We start from the raw sequence: 12,210 nt of genomic DNA on the forward strand, positions 1-12,210 counted from the left end.
CAGAGAGACCCTGTGTGGGTATTATTTTATATGCAAGTGCCTTTAATTTCAAATCTGAGGAGATATCGTTGCTGTCCAATGAAAAACATGCATCTCCAAAATGTCGGGTTTACAGGAGATGGAAAAACTTTGTAACTTTTAATGGAAGTCAATGGAAAAAGATTTGAATCCAAGTCATTTTGGGTCATTTCTATTGGTCCAGAATTATTCACACGGTCTACAGGGCAGCTTCAGGGCTCCCCAAAAAAAAGTTGAAAACTAAAAACTGAGACATTTTTCATTGGACAGTGAAGATTTGCAAAAATTGAGACCCCCGAGGTTATTTTTACGACTGCTAACGTAAAAGGTAGCAGAATTCGTACAAATGCAGGAGCCACGGTCTGTAAACATGAATGACATGAAGTATTTGGACGGGACTGAAACCACTGAGAAACTCTAAAACTAACCCCGTCCCAACAGGGCCTTAGACGCCTTAACATTTCTACAGCAGCCTTCATACAACTGTGTAAAATTAAGGCCTCCAGCCTCACATTGTGTCAAGCACATGTAAATAACGCAAATGCTCACAGACTTATTAATAAATAATAATAATCATACAAATTATTAATACAACAATAATATAAATAGAAAGAGCTTCGGAACGCGTCTCATTATGATCGACTCTTTTGTTTAGGAAGCCTAGGGAGGGACACTCCCCCACCTCATTTTAATGTGGCCTTCAACAACAATCCACACAGTTTCCCCAACACACAACAGAGTATCTGTGGAGACCAGTGACACATCTCAAATCCTCGCACCGAGTCACTGGAGGCAGTCGGCGTAACTGTAATCATACATAAACCATGACACATTCGCCTAAAAGTGGCCGAACTGTAAAAGTAGCTGAAGTGTGTGTATGTGTGTGTGTGTCCTTTCCTCTGCATCAGTCCCACACTATCTGTACAGTTACACCTCCCAGCTCCCAAAACTTACACGGGTAACAATACCCAAAACAGAATGCAAATGATAAACTGTGGATCAGAATTAGGCCAGTTTAGACATGTGTGTTTATATAATGGCTGATGAGTCAGACGGTAACAAGCAGGCCTGTGGAAAAGCATTAACCGAGGTCCACTTACCTTAATTTACTTACCTTGTGATGGTAACAGCATAGTGTTGCACAGCTAATAGGGAGCACATTCTTATAAGCAGGGATGTACCTGATCCAATCAGAGTCTCCTAATGCGGAGTATTGATGCCCATATTGATCCGATCCGATCACGATCATGTTCGTATAAATGATCCAACCTCAGTTTGGATAAGATGAGCTGCTGATTATTACGGATATATATTTTTAACATTAGCCACTGTTCCACTGCAGGGCTGAGCGTTTCCGAGGACGATGGGTAAGTAACCGTTCCGGTGGTTTTTCCATGGAACGTTTACGAACTGGGCCAGGCCACGTTTACTCAGCACGGCTAGCTGACCATGCTTGGGGCCACAGAAATGTTCAGTGGGAGGGCGGGAATCCGGGGTCTTCGTATTTATCGAAAATATATGTACAAGAGTAGCTGTTCTAGTTTAGCCTCTTCGACTGCACTGAACATTAGCGTAGCATAACAAAGTTCAGTAGGCTTGAGTCGGCTACAGGCCTCGTCCAACATTGCAAGCACTGCGATTAGCACGGCCCACCTGCTCGACTACGTTCATGCCGCGATTTTGACACTATATATCGTCTTTTAGCGAGGACCCCGGCTATAGCTATCCGTTAGCATAGAGCTAACTGCATCCAGAAGTCGCTACACAATGCTAACTTATGAATTACGGCTTTAGCGAGTTACAGTAGCCAGTTACATTAGCCTTGTAGCTGTATCTGTGTGAACACTTCCGGGTTCTGGTTTAGAAACACAGCAAGTGGAAAAAGAACCGTGCCAATGGGACCATTGGGATCAACTGGACTGGGATTAAAATAGCCAGTACCCGATCCATTAAAGCAAGCCTGGATCAGCTCCTGCTCCTTCGGATCGGACTGGGACGTCCCTACTTACCCTGCAACGATCTTGGTCGTGAATAAATACATGTACAGGGTTACAGCAAGAAGCAGCATCTACAGATGCTACATCACATCTATTCATCCACATAAAGTAGACCTCTCCCAAGCAATTACCATGACGTCGCGTGTATGACAGAGCTCATAAGACTATTATTAACACGCTGTTTGCTTTCTATTTTGGTCTATTTATTCTACATAGCCACTGTCCTGAACCCATGAAAAGCCTGGAGGCCCATTGTTCTCCCCTCATACAAAAATCATGGGAAGCTGGAGATCATGTTGCACACTCGGATCTCAACCGGGCCTGAGGAACAAAAGCATCATTGCACAGACTCTCGCAGTACAGTACAGTACAGAGCAGCACATCACAGGTTCACTCACATTCTCACTGCAGATTTCTTCTGGCCTTGAGACGTTACTACATCCAAGGTCGCTTCTAGAGTCGGCTCTTCCTCCTCCCTGTCCAAACTCGTCCGCGAGGAGACCCAGACCTTCTTGGCAAAGAACTTCTCGCTCTTGGACAGCTTCACGCTCCTGCGTTTCTCAGGTTCTGCTGAGTTGATCTCCAGTGAGGCCTGAGACGTGGGAATGGACGACGCCGGCTCGAAACCTGCTTCCAGCGGAGGGAAGGGGGCACTGCTGCTGTCCGTCCCCAGCACAGGCGAGCTCTCACCTGGGCTGTCTGGAACGGGAGTGGCCAGCACAGGTGAGTCGCTCCCTTCCTCCTCCAGGTGCGTTTCCACCCACACGGCTTTGTGTACCTGCACGGGCGAGGGCGAGGCCAGGGAGGACCCCTCCTCCGCCTCGGGGGATGAGATTTTGGTAGGACTGAGCGCCTCGCGAGAGCCGTCGCTCAGCTTGCGCGACCTCCTCCGGCCTGCGTTTCTCTTGCCCATGCTTTCGCCGTCGGCCTGCTCCGAAGAACTCTCGGAGCTCGACTCGTTTCTGGAGCGCGAGCCGAGGGTGACCCCAGTTAGAGCCGTGTAATTCCCTTTACCCCTCAAGAAGGTTTTTAGGACCGTCTTTTTAAGTTCTGGCTCAGCGGCTGAAGACTGGGGTTCAGGGGGACTCTTGATGGGAAGCTCCACACATTTCTTAATCGTCTTCTGCGTGATCTGGCACTCGTCCCCGTTGGTCACGCTGGTCTCCTCCAGGAACACCTGCAATTTCCTACTGACCTCCTTTACCAGACGCTGAGTCTTCGGGTCTTCTCCGCTCTCAGGACGGGTCACCTCCCTCACGCTCCCGCGGCTGCTGCTTTCGCTGTCGGCGAACGGCAGGTCTCCTCCATCCGTCACAATGGAGGCCACGCTGCGGGTGCTGGGGCTTCCTTTAAGCCTGACCTCGGAAACGAAAGCCTGCTCTCCGTCCAAACTACCCGAGGACTGCCTCAAGCCTGCGGGTGCCTCGGGAGCGCCGGGGCTGGTCGCTTGGGACCCACTTTCGTCTGCATCTTGGGACGTCGCCCTGTTCTTTCGTTTCTTCGAGAAGAATGTGGCGACCCGGTTCAGCACACCTGCCTTCTCGTCTGAATTCTGCTGAGGAGAGAGAAGAAAAACAAACCCCGTTAGACATGTGCCTCGTTCACCGAGGAGGTGGCATACCTGGAAACCGTCCAAGCCGTGGAATCACAGCTATTTTTCCAACGTATGTGAATTCCAGTGCCAGCTCAACTGCAAAAGAACCGTCAACACTGCCACAAACATTCCCAGCGTTGGGGGGTAGACTAGCTCGGCAAAGACCGAGACATCTCCAAGGTTCTGCCCAGAACTGAAACTAAGCAAGAAGAAAAATATCTGTGTGGGTCATGAGGTTCCCCCCTGAGCCCCAAGCTGGAGACGACTTCCCAGCACACTGGAAACTTGACAGCCTGCCATCTGAACCCGTTAACGGCACGGAGGAGCAACTACCTCACAACGGAAACACTGGGATATGAAGTTCTCAGCCTTATCCGGCCGGCCCGTACTCCGGCGTCCCACCGGTTCTGCCTTTACAGTCCACCTTAAGAGCTACCCCATCAAGACCGGCTGTGTGATCAAAACCAGAACCCTTGAGAGATCCCATCACAACCCCAAAAAGCTTTACCTCGCAGTGCCACGTCTGCAGGCGCTCAAACTCCGGCCAGGTTCATAAAGACAGGTCCGAAGAAGTCAGAGATGTCAGAGAGGCGAGACATGTGCTACGAACCCAGGCCTACCTGATCTGCTCACTTCAATAATTCACTGTCTCTCTCTCTACCTCTCTCTCTCCCTCTCTCTCTCCCTCTGTACCGCTCCTATCACATTAACCCCAGCTGGATTTTTTCCCCTACCCGTTTTCGGACAGTGTGCCATAAAAGGCCAGCTTAATCCCGCCTCCTACGCCGGGATTGGCTGGGATTGGCCCGCCTCCCACACTATAATTGGCTGGGAGTGCTCCACCTTCTTCACTCAGATTGGCTCCCAACACCACGCCTCCTAAACTACGATTGGCTGGAAATATCCCGCCTTATCCCACGATAGGACAGTCATGGAAACTTTTAAAAGTTTCAAGATTTTTTTTTCCTGCACGCTGATTGGCCAGGAGCATCTCTAGTCGTACCGCTATTGGCTGGCTGCTTGAACACGGAGTAGTGGAACTCGGCGCGCGGGGCGGGGCTTGCCTGAATGCAGGCGGGAAAGCGGTACCGGATGGGGTTGCCAGATTAGTCGCTCTCAGGAACTGCACGGCGGAAACGGACGGAGCTTGGAAATGCAGACGTGTTGGTCGTGGTGTTGAATATCTGGCAACATAACACAGATCGGCGGTGTTCGTACAGCGGGGTAGAGGTTGAGAAATGATCAAGAAAAAATACAAATAAAAGAATAAAAATGTTAAATTGCGTAAAAAAAATAAATAAAAAGTATTATTCTTGTTTAAAACGATTTGATAGATTTTACAAGTAAAGTTCAGAAGATATTAACTAGAAGAATATGAACAATATGGGCAGTTTCAGCTCTGGTACGCGTGTTCGGGTCTGGGGGGTTTTCCTGGACTTGGCAACCAGCAGGCATGGCCCTGGCACTCTCCCTGGAAAATGTCCCTCAGTAAGCTCGACAATGCACAGCGTCCCTGCCAGGGCTGAGAATAGCCCACTCCCTAAATTAGCACATTAGATTAGAGGCAGGAATGTCAGACAAACCTCTGGTTGTATTAAACTCACCATTTTTACATCCGTCGCTGAAAGAAACCGGGTCAAATCCAGTCAGGAAGCCCCGGACTGTAAACTTCCCAAATCGAGGAAACCCCCAAACACACACTCACACACACTCACACACACACACTCAGCTCTGCTCACATCGCTGACAATGATGAATTAATCCCTGGTCATTATTACCGAGCCGGTGTGTGAGAGAGAGAGAGAGAGTGTGTGTGTGTGTGTCGAGTCCAAACCGCTGACAAACTTTTGATGAAGTCGAAAGTAAGTGTGTGTGTGTGTGTGTGTGTGTGTGTGAGTGTGAGAGAGAGAGAGAGAGAGAGAGAGAGAGAGAGAGAGTAGTGTTCAGCAGCCCAAGCATGTCTCTCAGGTAGGGCTTCATACAGAATACCTGCAGCTGTTGCACAACCGAGGGACAAAGTCAAACACTGCCCCCAGTGAATCACACGCTTACAGAGGTAAGGAAACGGCCCTGAGCCAAACTGCCACACCCTGCTGCCTCACACAGCTGCCCCTGCCCCTGCCCCTGCCCCTGCCCCTGCCCCTGCCCCAGCCCCAGCCCCTGCCCCAGCCACAGCCCCAGCCCCTCCGGACACCGACCTGACTGAGGAGGAGGAGGAGGAGGAGGAGGAGGAGGAGGTTAGCATGCAGGGCGTGGGTAGGAGAGTCAAACCTGCCCCAATGATCAATTATACACACATCACAGTCACCCACTGAGCTAACCCTGATTCTTTAAAGGGTTTTATCTGAGTGATTCTGAGAGGATTTTAGACCTACATTCATTTTTATTCAGCTCCAGACATGACAGAGTTGCATGCAAATAATTACTTTAATAAAAGTACAAAAATATTAAAAATAAAATCTACTGAAATCTCAAAATTACTCAAAAAAAAACATCTGAAATCTCAAAATTACTCAAAAAAAAACATCTGAAATCTCAAAATTACTCAAAAAAATCTCAAAATCTCAAAATTACTCAAAAAAACATCTGAAATCTCAAAATTACTCAAAAAAATCTAATAAAATCTCAAAATTACTCAAAAAAACATCTGAAATCTCAAAATTACTCAAAAAAATCTAATAAAATCTCAAAATTACTCAAAAAAATCTAATAAAATCTCAAAATTACTCAAATAAAAGTACAAAAATACTAAAATAAAATCTACTGAAATCTCAAAATGACTCAAAAAAATCTAATAAAATCTCAGAATTACTCAAAAAAAACATCTGAAATCTCAAAATTACTCAAAAAAATCTAAAAATCTCAAAATTACTCAAAAAAACATCTGAAATCTCAAAATTACTCAAAAAAATCTAATAAAATCTCAAAATTACTCAAAAAGATCTAAGAAAATCTCAAAATTACTCAAAAAAACATCTGAAATCTCAAAATTACTCAAAAAAAAAAAAGGAAATCTCAAAATTACTCAAAAAAATCTCAAAATTACTCAAAAAAACACCTGAAATCTCAAAATTACTCAAACAAAATCTAATAAAATCTCAAAATTACTCAAATAAAAGTACAAAAATACTTTAAAAAATCTATTGAAATCTTCTCAAAATTACTCAAATAAAAGTACAAAAATACTAAAACAAAAAAAAATTATTGAAATCTTTCCAAAATTACTTTCATTAAATAATATAAAACTGAGCGGACGTGAGTAGGTCACCGAATCTATCCAGTTTACATACATCACAGTCAGTCACTATAATTGAGGTCAAATTGAGTTGAAAATGTAGTATTGTGTTTACATACAAATATTAATTAAGCTACTAAAGGCTAATAAAACTGTAGAACATGCTGAAGTGTGCACTCTGAAGAACTTACTTTCACTTAAAAATCAAAAACACATGTAAATTGACCAGGGGTGTCCAAACTTTTGAATATGGCTGTATATAGAAAACTCTTTTACTTTGGCCTCTGAAGGTGTTCTGTGGTAGCTAGCATCAAGAGTTAGCAACAGATCCTCCTGTACGTTCGGAGGCGGGGCTTCCATGCACTTAATCTTTAAAATTTGGGCGCCCATGATTTCTGGGTGTCCTTCCTCAGAGCATGTGTGGTAGGTGCTGACCACTGCATACCATAAAAGACCCGTCTAATGTTCTGGAGATGTTCTGACTAGCTGTTGGGTGGGGTGCCGACCTTCATCCAACACCAACGCTCCAATCACTGAATGCAATCAAATCCTTACAGCAATGCTCCTCCAAAATCTAGCAGAAAGATGGTCCTTCTTCCCTGGACAGCAGAGACAGTCACTCCAACAAAAGCAGCTTTGAACAGAAGAGGAACCTCTGGAGAAGGCACCCAACCCAAGTCCTTAATAAACACACACCTGAGCGTCTTACAGTATAACACGCTGTATTACACCCAGCCAAGCTCACTCGCACGCACGTTTCATAGACTGGTTCCAATGACCTGAAGTGAAGGCTCAGATTTTGGGAGATCCCACTGCAGACCAGGCTGACAGGACTCCTTTGTTTCGGACATCCTGTTCAAACACGGCTCCACGTTTTCTCCATCCTGCTTCATAAATCACCCGATCCGACTGACATCATCTACCAAACAGCTCACCTGGAGGTGGATCGCATCTCTTCGGAGACAAATCGTAAAGAAACTGAAACCTGCAGGGACAGAGGACACGCTTCCCAGACTCACCTCTCTTCTGGACGGCTGTTCACCGCGCCGGCTGGCACTGGTCAGAGTCTTAGTTCCTTCTTCCGTCCCGTGGCTCACAGCTGGTCTATACTGCTAGTGTACGTTTGGTAGATAAGGGACTAGCGCGAGAGCCGTGGACTGAGAGACGCAGAGACGGTAGGTAAACAAGGGAGGACTCGTGTTCGTAAGGGACAAATCCTTATACTGACTCATAAGACATTTAGCTGTCACCTCAACACACCTCAGTAATGACACAGGCCTCATAGTCAGCATTGTTTTTAAGTCAGGACAGGCCTGAGGAGCAGATAGCAAGGGCTGAGCGCCAGAGGTGAGGAGTTCCAGGCATGTCTTTAACCAGGTTGAAGGTAAGACGGCGTTCGTGAGGCCAGGTCAGGTCATTGCAGGTTGTTATGAGAGGCTTATGTAGGTGTCATGAAGCCTTATGAATGCTGCACTATGGTAAAGCCTCACCTCCACCTCCAGTGGACCAGTGGTCTCCAACCCTCCTCCTGGAGAGCCACCACCTTCACGCGGGTGTTGCCTCCAAGCCAAATCCACCACCCCTAATGGGGTGGATTAGGGTTGGATCCAAAGTTCAAAACTAAGCACCTCGGTGCAGCCTATCACTGTAAAGTGGGCGGAGAGTGGGCGTGGCTTATGCTATGAGGCTTCTACGGGTTGGTGTCCGAACCTCCTAGTTCTACGAGGTTGAATACGTGGGTTACAGCAGACTGTCCACAGGTAGCAAAGGTTGGCACAGGCATTACTGTGCCGTGGGACAGGCAGACAGCAGTCAGTGGGTCAGCCTGAAGTAGGTCAGTCTCAAAGCTCCAGCTGGGATCCGGTTACCTGTGTCTTTCACCAACACAGGACATTCAACACCGCCCATTTACTGTTAGTGGCACCAGTGGAGCCACATGGGTTAGGAGGCAGTCTCTGGGGCCATCTACTGGCAACTTAAGGGAAGTGTATCCAAGCAATGGGTTTACGCCTGAAGATCAGATCAGCCATAACATTAAAACCACCTGCTTAATGTTTGTTGTGTAGGTTCTCCTTAGTGGAGAACAGCTCTGACCCATCAAGGCATGGACTCCACACGACCTCTGAAGGTGTTCTGTGGTAGCTAGCATCAAGAGTTAGCAACAGATCCTCCTGTACGTTCGGAGGCGGGGCTTCCATGGACTGAATCTATAAACTTTGGGCGCCCATGACTTCTGGGTGTCCTTCCTTAGAGCATGTGTGGTAGGTGCTGACCACTGCATACCATATAAGACCCGTCTAATGTTCTGGAGATGTTCTGACTAGCTGTTGGGTGGGGTTTGCGATTTTTATCCAACACTAACGCTCCCATCACTGAATGCAATCAAATCCTTACAGCAATGCTCCTCCAAAATCTATCAGAAAGATGGTCCTTCTTCCCTGGACAGCAGAGACAGTCACTCCAACAAAAGCAGCATAAACTCATTGTTAATACACTTGATTACGGAAGAAACAATGAATAAGCGGGCGTCCCAATACTTTTGTCCATAGGCTCAGGTTATGATACGGCTGCGATTAGAAACCTCTTGTAACCAAAGCAAATGTTGAAAAAGCCACATGACGTGCGACGATGAGTCTAGATGCAGAAGTCAGAAGAGTGGACGGAAAGGTTGTGCGCTGGTGAGTCACCATCCTCCCTTCTCTCGACTTTCTCTACATCTGGATGGCATTTTCTTCTGAGCCTGCAGCCCACACTCCCACACTCATCCATTTAGCATAATAGCAGGTCTGTTCTTCTTGGAGCTCAGTCTGGTTTCCCGCTGCAGGCCGTGTGTAACGGCCCTGTAGGAAAGGACTGAAGCTGCTCCAGAAATGAACACAAGCCTAATTACAGTTATTACCCATCAGTGTATTAGCCAGTGTTTCCATTATTCTGTCTGCTACGCTACCGGACAAAGGCTTGGGAGGAGCACTGGATTTATAAAAACACATGAGAAGTGTATTAGGTGCATTAAGGTAACGGACAGTAGTAGTACAGTAGTAACACACAGCAATTAAATTAATTAACAGAAATTAATTTAGCACAAATACGGAAATTAATTTAGCAAAAATTCAGAAATTCATTTAGCAAAAATATGAGAATTGATGCAAAAAATATAGAAGTTCATTTTGTGAAAATACAGAAATTAATTTAGCACAAATACGGAAATTAATTTAGCAAAAATTCAGAAATTAATTTAGCAAAAATATGAGAATTGATGCAAAAAATATAGAAGTTCATTTTGTGAAAATACAGAAATTAATTTAGCACAAATACGGAAATTAATTTAGCAAAAATACAGAAACTAATTTAGCAAAAATACAAAAATTAATTTAGCACAAATACGGAAATGAATTTAGCACAAATACGGAAATGAATTTAGCACAACTATGGAAATGAATTTAGCAAAAATACGGAAATGAATTTAGCAAAAATACAAAAATTAATTTAGCACAAATACGGAAATGAATTTAGCAAAAATACAGAAATTAATTCAGCAAAAATATGTGAATTGATGCCAAAAATATAGAAGTTCATTTTGCAAAAATACAGAAATTAATTTAGCACAAATACGAAAATGCAGCAAAAGATTTCTTTTTTTGCAAAAATACGAGAACTCATTTTTGCAAAAATATGAAAATGTATTGTGCAAAAATTAATTTAGAAAAATACACAGAAATTAATTTAGCAAGAATACGGGAATTAACTTATGCAAAAAATATGGAAATTAATCTTGCAAAAATACAGAAATAAATGTAGCACAAATACGGAAATGTTGCAAAAATATGGATTTTGTGGAAAATGTGTACATTTATTTTTGCTAAATTAATTTCTTTATTCCTTAATAATTTTTGTATTTTTGCAAATTTTGTATTTTTTAACTACGCCACCATTGTTTTGCTGGTGCATTCCGTCTATTCTAACTCGTTTCCATCCATTTTAATCAGCACACACGTCTGCGGACCCTCCAGCATTCTTATTCAAATCAGTCTCGCTCGTTTCCTGCCAAACTTGTCAGTTGTGTAGTCTGTCAACATGTGACTCGAGATAAAGCAGCAGCCAGGTGTGTGTGCACAGATCTACAAGTGCTGTCCACAGGGCGTTTGGGAAGTCAGGGTTGCATGTGCAGACGGTCCGAGCATGTTAGGAACAGCAGGAAGTAAATCCTTGAGCTTTTCATCTGGAATGACCTGGATTGAACAGCTTTTAAAATGTGATCTGGATCCTGATCTTCTTTGAAGCCATAGTGACAACGACAGCAGAATTTACCAGAGAAACCAGTGCTAATGTACAACACTAGAGCTCCTCTAAGCAGCAGGACGGGACTCTTAAAATGCAGCTGAACTGATGCCTACAAAGAAGGCTATAAAAAAGATACACTGGACAAAAGTATTGGGACACCTGCTTACTTGTTGCTTCTTTTGAAATCAAGGGTATATATATATATATATATAAAGAGTTTCTCCTGCTTTTGTTGGAGTAACTGTCTCTACTGTCCAGGGAAGAAGGCCTTCTACTAGATTTTGGAGGAACATAGCTGTGAGAATTTCACTGTATTCAGCAACAAATGCGATAATAACCACCCCACCTCATCATCCACTGCTCCACAGCTCTCTAGAAGACATGCTTTTAAAAGCTTACCTAGGTCCTCGGACTGTCTCGAAGCAGAAAGTGGACCACTGTCTCTACACGAAGCTGGAGATCTGTGGGTAGAAGCTTGGTACTTGGTACTTTTTCCAGCCTGTGGCTTACAGTGAGTCACTACTACCAGTGTACACACACATGGTAGGACCTCTGCTTAGAGACGTGTAGGTAAAGAAGGGAGGACACAATGATATTCAAACTGAACAAAATACTCAGCACTAACCTCAGCATACCTCAGTCCTCCATATGGTCAGCATGGCTGGAAGGTGGGCTAGGTAGGTTCTAAGTGGGCCTGAGCTCTGAGCGGGTTTGTATTTGTGTTGTTACTGGGACCCAGCTGGGCTTCGCAAATGAGCCCCATCGTCACAGCCCACCCTGATCTCACATGGGTCCCATCTAGGCCCCAATCTGGTGCCATCACTGATGGATGCTCCTGGTGGGCATCCAAATGTGTGGCCAACATGGTTCCCAGCTGGGTCACCCATACAAGCCCCACATGTTAGGACATCTGGGTTAGCTGGGAAGTGACCTCAGATGCCAGCGTAGTACAAAGAGCACACTGCCTGCACTGTAACATGAGCCTGTGTTCAGTCAGCTGCCCACAGAATGGAGCACTGCCCTGGCCTCGGGCTATTTCAAACCAGTCCGCCCTTTTCCACAGTACAGCAGTGCCACAGAGACAC

The 12,210-nt window shown here is 45.2% G+C and overlaps 1 protein-coding gene across 3 annotated transcripts in view; it reads right to left on the bottom strand.

Moving 5' to 3' along the window:
- Nucleotides 1-12,210, bottom strand: part of crybg1a (crystallin beta-gamma domain containing 1a) — a 75,181-nt gene that overhangs the window by 30,431 nt on the left and 32,540 nt on the right. Inside the window, exons 1-2 of one of the 3 annotated variants that reach the window (XM_072690008.1) lie at nt 8,335-8,399; nt 2,414-3,567 (exon numbers count right to left, since the gene is read on the bottom strand). In XM_072690008.1, the coding sequence (XP_072546109.1) occupies nt 2,414-2,928 (515 nt within the window). In that variant the 5' untranslated portion in view covers nt 2,929-3,567; nt 8,335-8,399. Of the gene's footprint in view, nt 1-2,413; nt 3,571-4,117; nt 4,151-8,334; nt 8,400-12,210 lie in introns of those variants that run through there. The other 2 variants (XM_072690009.1, XM_072690007.1) reach the window with 2 other exon arrangements.

Source organism: Salminus brasiliensis, chromosome 10, assembly GCF_030463535.1.
Source record: "Salminus brasiliensis chromosome 10, fSalBra1.hap2, whole genome shotgun sequence".
Taxonomy (NCBI): Eukaryota; Metazoa; Chordata; class Actinopteri; order Characiformes; family Bryconidae; genus Salminus; species Salminus brasiliensis.